Source organism: Ruditapes philippinarum, unplaced genomic scaffold (genome assembly GCF_026571515.1).
Source record: "Ruditapes philippinarum isolate M1 unplaced genomic scaffold, ASM2657151v2 ctg18937_1_1_1_1, whole genome shotgun sequence".
Classification (NCBI taxonomy): domain Eukaryota; kingdom Metazoa; phylum Mollusca; class Bivalvia; order Venerida; family Veneridae; genus Ruditapes; species Ruditapes philippinarum.
Genome location: NW_026862114.1, coordinates 4,551 through 15,053, shown reverse-complemented (window position 1 = coordinate 15,053; position 10,503 = coordinate 4,551). Strand labels below are relative to the sequence as shown.

The 10,503-nt window shown below is 28.9% G+C and overlaps 1 protein-coding gene across 1 annotated transcript; it reads right to left on the bottom strand.

Moving 5' to 3' along the window:
* Positions 1-1,580: 1,580 nt before the first annotated feature.
* Positions 1,581-2,048, bottom strand: LOC132717995 (uncharacterized). Its single transcript, XM_060701606.1, has one exon. It carries the CDS (start codon positions 2,046-2,048, stop codon positions 1,581-1,583), a length of 468 nt encoding a protein of 155 aa, XP_060557589.1.
* Between the last annotated feature and the right edge of the window lie 8,455 nt (positions 2,049-10,503).

Here is a 10,503-nt window from a genome sequence, read left to right as displayed (position 1 = left end):
CACTATATAAGTGAATTACAATCTTTATTTTGTAAGAAGCGCAAAAGTGTAAAAGTGTAGAAGTGTAGAAGTGTTAAAAAAGGTTGTTAAAAGGTGTTTTAAAAAGTATAGTTGGATGTAAAAGTGAAAATAAAATCTGAATTTAAAAGTGAATTTTGTTGTCTTCAATGTAGTAAAAGTTAAAAAGAAATTAAAAGGAAAAAGTTTAGAAAATCTGCTACAGGCCCCATCTGGGTAACCCCGTTTATTTACCCCGTTATAGGTATGAGGGGGTCGGGGTCATCCTCCATCATACCTTACATTGTTAATATACAATATACATGTTGCAAAATAATTATATTCATGTAAATATTGTCAAATACATCTACAGTATATACTTTGCATATAAATATAAACAACATACATACAATAAACCCAACTATTTTCCAAAAATATTTTACCAATAAAGAATACTACTTATTAACAATTAAACAATCTGTTACGAGGTAAAGTTTTGTTTCACATGTTAATTGTAGTTTAATCAATTAAGGATCTTATAATTGACCATCTATTATTTTCATCATCTGTCAGATGTGTATTTCTATAGATATTCCATGCTAGTTTCAAACTATCTTTAAAACCAATACATGTAGGTAAAAAAAAATTTCTCTTAGACAAATAAATATATCTTTTCAATTCTAGAAACAATATGTCATATTTAAAATCTTTAGTTTCTGTACCTAATATGAATGATTTACAACAAAGAACATCATCAAAATTATGTAAGTTTTCTCTAAGGTATTGAAATAGCCTTTGAATTTCTGACATTCCCAAAATAAATGTAAAAGTGTTTCTTCACAGCATTTACAAAAAGTACACATTTTATTGTCAACAATTTTCATTTTAAACAAAAGTGAGTTTGTAGCTAAAGTTCTATGAATAATTCTTGTTTGGAACCACTATTATCCAAAAAGGGGCATATGTACCCCTGCATGGGACACAAATACAACCTAAGTCTTAAACCATTTAAGAATTAACACGACGGCGTACATGGTAACCTGCTCGAGACAATATCAAAAAGCCAACTACTTAAGTCATCTCAGTTTTCTTGAATTAAGATCCCCTACTACAAATATAGCTCCCCAATTTTGTAAATAGTTGATATCAGTTTCTAATTGTTGAAATAAGTCTATTTCATATATATTATGAAATGACGAATTTTCCGGCGGAAAATATGTTATTTCTAAATATATATCTTCTTCGGTATGAAAAAACATCCCAAGTTTCAGCCATACAATGCAGTCTATATCTTTTTTCACAAGTTTAACACCTTTTCTTATATTATCTTTAATGTAAATTATTATTCCAACACTATGACGTTTAGCTTTTCTGTGCTGGAAGTATCTATAAGAGTGAATAGGATTACTATAGCCGATGATGATTATTATTATTATTACCGATGATTTACCTGTCCAAGTTTCTGATAAGCAAATTACATCATATCCGATAATGAGTTTTAAGAAGTCGCAAGAAGAACGCTTTGCTAATGTTAACCCTTCGACATTCCAGGAACAACATTTCAAAACACCCTCAGCTTTATCCTATACAGGCCCTCTATACAGTTGTTTATCGATGTATAGTTTGTCCACACTGAGATAAGCTTCTTTCCCCCCAGACCGGGCTTTTTTCATAATTGGAAGGAGTTTTCTTCTTTTTTCCATAACTTCTGCCGGGAATTGTTCGCTTATTCCGTAGTGGGTATCTTTAAGATGCTTTGCAGACTTTCGTACCTTTTCACGATCAGAGAAATCTCTGAATTTTGCCACGATTGGTCGGGTCTTGGAAGGGGTGAACCCGCCGATTCTATGTGATCTTTGGAGTTTAATACTAGTTTTTGCATCAGTGATCTGTAACTTTGATTCCATTAAGTCTAATAATTTAGATTCGCAATTTTCATCTTTTTCTTCTGGGATATTAAAAAATAGTGAGTTATCCCCCATGTTCCTGCATTTAAGGTCTATGATCTCCCTCTGAAGTCCGTGTTCCCGAGCAATTTGATCAGACTCCATAGTTTAACTTTGCCAACTGTACATCAATTTCATTTTGTTTTGATTTGACTTGGTCTAGTATATCGCTGTCGAAAATTCGACTTGTTTCAATGTCCTTGATTTTGGCCTCTAATCCAGTGACCTTTTGGTCAAGCGAGCTTATATTTACAGTTATACTGTTTACATTTGATTGTATAGAGTCTAATTGACTTTATCGTTTATCCATTGTGTCTAGCCGCTGTATTATCATTGAAAACATGTCCATTTGTTGAGAATTGTTCAGTGGGGGCTGTGTATATTGTGGCAGTGTCAAAAACTGCGTATGAGGGGGTAGGCCTTGATATCCCGTTGTATTTGATGCATATATTCCAGACAGGGATGTTGGACTCTGGGCTGACATGGTGTTGCGTTTACCGGGATTTTCATCTAAGTAATTAAGAGATGACTGAGATTTAGTGCTTTTTTCTTGCCCATTTAATATTAGTACATAGTTCACAGTTCATAAAATGGTCAACATTCCCGCCATTTTTTTATTTGGGTTATGACATCAAAATCACTGTTTATAGCCAAACTTTACTCACAATATAAGACCGTAGTCCAAAATACTCCAAAACAATTATTAAAACTCTAAATAAAGTTCCATTTGTACCAATAAATCCTTTTTTAAAATCATTTTCACTAGCTACTAGAAAAAACGTCCGCCATAGTATCACGTATTATGATATCTTTTCTTGTACCTAGCCACACAAAGCGCTTGGCTGCAGTCGTGGTCTGATTTTGGTCTTCTGAATGTAGCCATATATAGCCCCGTCTACAAATATAAATGTCCTGTTGTAATAGACTGTTTATTTTATGTTGTAGATAGCGATTGACCCCGTGTAAAATGACTGCAGGAATGGACTGTATCCTAAAGATAGCCATGTATTGTCCCGTGTAAATTATTAAATGGTTTCAGTAATGATATATATATTTCTTTTGTAAAAACGTATGCCACAGATGTCTGCAGGAATGCGACTATATATTATTGTCTTAAAGGTACCATCCTATGATCCCGAGCCAAAGCTGAAATCGCTGCCGCAGTTACGTATAACCTATGTAAAATCTTAAATAGCTGCAGTATCTTACTTTTTATTGTCCTTTATAGATAGTGATGTATATACACATATGTAAGTTCTTTTTTTTTTGAGGCCCCATCTGGGTAACCCCGTTTATTTACCCCGTAATAGGTATGAGGGGGTCGGGGTCATCCTCCATCATACCTTACATTGTTAATATACAATATACATGTTGCAAAATAATTATATTCATGTAAATATTGTCAAATACAGCTACAGTACATACTTTGCATATAAATATAAACAATATACATACAATAAACCCAACTATTTTTCAAAAATATTTTACCAATAAAGAATACTACTTATTAACAATTAAACAATCTGTTACGAGGTAAAGTTTTGTTTCACATGTTAATTGTAGTTTAATCAATTAAGGATCTTATAATTGACCATCTATTATTTTCATCATCTGTCAGATGTGTATTTCTATAGATATTCCATGCTAGTTTCAAACTATTTTTAAAACCAATACACGTAGGTAAAAAGTTTTTTCTCTTAGACAAATAAATATATCTTTTCAATTCTAGAAACAATATGTCATATTTAAAATCTTTAGTTTCTGTACCTAATATGAATGATTTACAACAAAGAACATCATCAAAATTATGTAAGTTTTCTCTAAGGTATTGAAATAGGCTTTGAATTTTCTGAAATTCCCAAAATAAATGTAAAAGTGTTTCTTCACAGCATTTACAAAAAGTACACATTTTATTGTCAACAATTTTCATTTTAAACAAAAGTGAGTTTGTAGCTAAAGTTCTATGAATAATTCTTGTTTGGAACCACTGAATATATGAATCTTTAGAACATTTGAAAACATAACTATATATTAACTGCCAGTTAATTTTATTATCTTTAAAACATGTGTTCCACCTTTCTTGACTTGTAGGTATGTCTGAATTTTTAGCTATAATTTCATAAACATATTTCTTATTGTTATTCATAGTTAAAATAGGTTTAACATAACAATTTATTATATGATATTGAACATTAAGCAAATTGTTACTAATAAAAATATTTAACTTTTGCATGTACATTTTTATTGCCTGTTTTAAACTATGATACTGTAAAAAGTTCACAGGTTTACCTGTGACCTGTTCTAAATATATCAAATCTACAAATTTACCCTGTTCATTTATAATATCTTTTATAAATCTGATTCCTTTATTATATAATGTGTGAATGTAAATATATCTGTTTCCTGCTAAAAAGTTGTGATTGTAAAAAAGTGGCATATGTAATACTTGCTCTATATTATCTATACAAAGTTTATCTACAAACACCATATATTAAGCTTTTAAAACATCAATCCAGAAAGAATTTGTTATTTTGCTAATAATCAAATTACAAAACATCTTTCCAGTGTTAAAAAATTTATCAATATTAAACAATGTGTTTACTAGCTTATAACATTTACTTTTGCTATTACTAACATATCTTTTAAACCATTTTATCTTTAAACTATGTATATAACTATAAATATCAACCATGTTTAAACCGCCTTCTATGTATGTTTTAATAAGTACTGATTGTTTTATTTTTGCCTTGCCTTCCCGAATGAAATCATAAATAAGCTCATTAAGTGTTTTTCAAAAATACAGTATTTGGTGTTGGTAGGCTTGTGAAACAGTGAGTAAATAAAGGAAGCAATATTGACTTAATAACAGCAATTTTTCCTATTGGAGTTAATATTCTCTTTTTCCAGTGAATGATACTATTTTTTACTTTTTGAAGTTTTTCATTAAAATTTAAATCAATCATTTTTTCTAAATCAACATCAAATATTAAACCTAACAATTTGAACTGAGTATCACCCCAAGTTAATTTCCATCTTGTCTTAATTGACCTTGTACTATATTTAAGAGAGCCTATCCAAATAACCTTAGTTTTGTCAAAATTAATCTTTAATCCAGAAATTTCTGTAAACTTACTTAATAACTTTAAAGCAGTATCTAGTGATTTTTCTGAACCATCTAATAGAAGTGATGTATCATCTGCAAATTGATTAATTTTACATTCTTCCCCATCTATAATTATGCCTTTTACATCCTTACATTGTCTTATCTTTACTGCTAATATCTCTGCACATAAAATGAAAATATACGGTGAAATTGGATCGCCTTGCCTACAACCTCATCTAACTTTAAAAAAATTGGATAAAAAACCATTTAATATGACACAAGTTTCAGTATTATATAAAAACAGAGATATCCATTTCCTAAACATAGGACCAAAACAAAATAACGAAAGACATTTCTCAATAAATGTAAAAGACAGAGTATCAAAAGCTTTTTCAAAATCTACCAATATAATTAAACCTGGCATATTATTATCTTCAGTAAATTTCAATATATCATATAATAATCTAGTATTCTCACCAATATATCTATTCTTAACAAATCCAGTTTGATCTTTTGACACTAAAATATCTAAAACAGTTTTCAATCTATTTGCTATACTACCTGAAGCTAATTTATATACTACATATAATAAGGTAATTGGTCTCCAATTTTTTAAAAATTGTTTTGGCCTGTTTTCTTTCGGAATACATGTAATGGTTCCTAATTTCTGATTTCTAGAAAATGAATTAGCATTATATACATAATTAATAGCTTTCACAACAAAATGTCCAATTCTATTCCAAAAGGTTTTAAAAAAGTTAACTTCACATCCAGGACTTTTATTATTTTTCATATTTTTTCATGTATAAGAGACTTCATCGTACGAAAGGAGACCTTCTAGTTTTTCTGATTGATCCTGAGACAACATAGTAATATCACAATTCTCTGATTCTTTATCAATATCAGAGTCATGAGTCAAAACAACATTTTTATACAAATTTTCATAATAAGAACAAGTTTCTGTAAGTATATCTTTTTGATCATATATAAAAGTTCCGTCATCAAGTTCTAGGAAAGGAATTGTTTTAGATAAACAATGTGATTTTCTAAATTTAAAAAATAGTTAGTAGGTTTTTCTCCTAATTCAATCCACTGTGACCTAGACCTGATCATAGCACCTTTAATTTTATTGCATCTAAGTTCATTCAATTCATTTTGTAAATGTAAAAGTTGTCTTTATTTTCAATTGCTAAATTTTGTTCAATATGAATAATTTCTTTCATTAGTTGTTTTTCATAAACATTTCTTTCCTTTGCTTTAAACGAGCTATAAGAAATAGTTTTACTTCTAATTTCCATTAAAAGTGTCTCCAAAAAAAGTTCAGCATTAATAACAAAACATAACTATTTCTGTATTTTGTATATCTAAAATATAATCTATTTCATAAACTGGTAAACAATATTGTAATTTTATTTCATCTATTTTCTTATTTATTATATCAAGGAACTCAATGTCATGTAAAAGAGCATTATTAAATTTCCATAAACCTTTTCCATGACTAACAGAAACAAAACAAAAATCTAAATATATAATTGAATGATCAGATCTATAACTAACATCTATGTCACATTTACGTACAAACTGATACAGATTACTTGTTACAAGAAAAAAAATCTAATATGCCTTGTTGTATAGGGTTAGTTCGTGTCCATGTATATTTTCTGACATCACCATGTAATTCTCTAAAAGGGTCTATTAGGTCTTTTTCTTCAATAGCTTCTAATAAAAAATTTCTAGCCTTAATATTATGAACCTTTAATTTATAATTATGGTAATCTTAGTCTGGATTTTGAACAAGATTAAAGTCTCCACAAAAAAGTAATGAATCATTATCACTAAAAGAATCTAAAACATCAAAAATATTTTTAAAGAAATTAGGACTATCAATGTTTGGAGCATAAACCTTAACTAGTAGAACATTTATTGAATCAACTGATACTTGTAAAATTATAAAATTTCCAGAGTCATCAGTTTTAACTGAATTAATTTTAAAACATAAATTTTTCCTACATAAAATTGCTAAACCCTTAGCATTAGACCTTCCATGACTAAAAAACATAATCCACCCCAATCGGAGTAAACTTTTTTTTCAATTTCTTTAATAAAATGTGTTTCTTGTAGACAGAGTATATCAGCTTTTTTGGTATGGAATAAGTTAAAAATATCACGCCTCTTAATGCTATCATTAAAACCTCGGCAATTATAAGAGAAAATCTTAAGATTACTCCTTGACAATTGTTATTTTAATACATTCATCATTATATATCCATTGTACAAAATAACTACACTTGACTGAAATTAATACATAATCCCAGTGAAACAACTCTAAATAAGATGGCCTCAATAAAGTAAAAATAAGGTTTAGCATGAATAAACTAAGAAAATATGTAAGTTCTTTACTGGCTACAGAAATTGCCATTGCTGTCAGTGACTGTATCATGTCTCTTGTAAAATAAGCGGCTATTAGTAATAGCAACTTATAAAACTGGAATGATTGATGAAATAGACTCTATATTGGTTCTTGTAGAAAGTCACATATTGACCCACGTACATAAAAACTCTAACAAGAGTCAACGTTGGGCGGGGGCAACGTTCTAACGTTTTACTTTTTCTAAAAGCAAGCCAAATAGCTGTTTTAGCAAACCTTTAAAAATAGAATTAAAGAAACAAGTAAGTCTTTAAATTTCATACATAAATGACAAAGTTCTGTTTGGTTGTTTTGTTATGTTGTTTTTCCACATATTAGCTAAATACGTGCATAAATAACAAATTTATGACAACTTAACCAAAATTCAATACTTTGTCCTTGAAAGTCAAGGTCATTTAAAGCTGAAGGTCAAGCTTAGTTCAACCTTTTAAAAGGTCTTGTCCAAAAGGTTGTCCAAGTATGATTGATTGAAGTAATCCATTGATTAATTACCAAACTACAGCCGATTCTAGAGGTAATCAGTGAAAATTAAATAATTTGACCTTCTAGGTCAAGGTAATGAATGAGTTAATGTCAATTTGAGTTTGGTATACATGAAGGCCCTGACCTAAAAGATGTTCTGTGTAGATATGAAGGTCTTAACCTTATTTAGCACAAAACACAAACACAGTTTTGCAATGGGCAAATAATTGTTTATTATTTGAGCAGTGATTACAAGTACATGTTATTGTAAAACTTCGTTTTCATACATACAAATATACATTATGATACGACAAACAGTATACATGTACATACAAAAAGATAAACAATTTCACTTGTATATTATCGTTTTGTGAATATCCTTACAAACTATACGAACCAAGATATGATAAGTCAGGTTAAAAACCAGAGATTAAACAATCAGCCCATTATAAGGAATGTTAAAAGACTCTGGATAACTGTTCCTATCATACCAGGGTTAGTTACAGTATACCTATATAGCTTGTTACAAATATTTTATCAACATAAATGATTGTATGACTGTTCCATATTTTTTTATATAAAATCTGTTTTATGTCTTATGTTTCCGATTTATCACAAATATTTACTGCAAAGCCATATGCAACAACTGGCTGAAATACAATATTCGAATTTGAATAAAATTGTCCTTCACAATCGAAACCGAGCGTAGAACTGATTTCCACGAGCATTTTACCGCCTAAAACCACATGACCAATCACTGATCACGTGATATACGCATCAGTGATCCGCGCACTAGTTTATGTGAGACATACGTTCTATACTACGTAACGCGCAGAACTTAAAATTAATCTATTTATAAATAACAAATTTATAGCCAGTTATGAAATAAAACAAGAGCATTTCATTAATTTGACATTGTCAGTCAATGTCAATTTAAGGTCAAGGTCTCATCTTAATTATTAAATATGATTGTTTGGTATTAAGTTTTGTTTTATCCAAGTATAAATCAAAACTTCATTTGTTTATAGATAGTAGTATACGACGCTGTCCTGATTCCCAGTCCTGTGTAACTGGCTATAACTTTGTTATTAATGAATGGATGCCCTTTATATTATAACACATTATTTTCTAAGATAAAGCGTTTGTGTGTTTTAACTTTCTGCAGTTCAATTCTTTTGTGCTTTATCCAGTGTTCCGCTTCAAATCAATTATATACTCGTATCTGAGTTAACCGTAAACGTTAAAATATAATTTTGCATCATTAACTAAAATTTAATTTATAGCATGTTTATTTTCCAAGAAAATCATGATTTGCTCGAAATGATAAGATGCATTTGAAAATAAAATACGATACAACAAAGTTGTATATTTTCATTGTAGGCTGCATATTAAATTATGCGCCAAATATACAAGTTACGCCCAATAATAATTTTTGTTGCGCACAAATGACATTGTTTACAATTTACAATTTAAGATAAAATCAGAGCTCCACGAAAATGGAAAATGAAATAAAAAATCGCTTTTAAACACCCGTCATAAGCATCTCAATAATAAAGCTCGTGATTATTAGAAATTCCAAAAGGAAGTTATCAAACACGCAAAATATATTGCAACCCCATATTGCAGGCACTCTTCTTGTGTTACCTTAGCATCATTTTAAACCTGTTCTCGTGATTTCGAAATTAACAATGTACGTAGTTTTATATTTTCATTTGAAGTCCTGTGTTACGAATTTTCAATATTCTAGGGCTATCACTCCGGAATGACTTTGTTTTTAAAATGAAAGGATTACGAATTTTGAAAAGTAGAAGATGCCACCAAGGGCATATTTGACCCCATTTTTTTAAAATAAAAATAAAATAATCAAAAATGGTAAAATTATAAAATGATAAAAAGGAAATGTAAATAGTAATAATATTTTTATGTATGAATGTGAGTGTGTATGTAATCTATTATAATGTTTTTATAATAAATGCTTTATTTTCAGATTTAATGTGTAAATAAGCTTACTGTTTATGTTTGAAAAGCCATAAGGCATATTTTAGTAAAGTTTATTTAAGTAATTGAAAATCAAAGACACACTTATTTAAAAAGATTATTTTAGTTTCTGAAATCTTGATGATACTTATCAACACATTTTGGTCTAGGTGTTATTTCTTTATTATACTTTATAGCTTACAGCAATTAATGCTATAAGGAAATTGTGTAACATACAGGATATGTTTTATACCTTTTTTCATCAGATAATTTTATCCAGATTAAGCATCGTGTAATACTTTTCTATTTTTCATTGGTTAATGTTTTTTTTTAGTTTTTCATTTGACAATGTTTTTCAATTTTCATTGGTTAATCAATTAATTATTTTAGACTAATAATACTTAAGAATATTATATATAGAGACAAAAAATAAGTTAAGACAGAATTGTTAGGAACAGAATAGGAATTATTAAGAATAAGGACTATTAAGAATCAGAATTAATGTAAAAGTGTGTTAAAGAATCTTGGAAACATTTTGATAAGAAACTTTGTAGACTTCATATATTTTAATAAAAAAGAAATATCAGAAA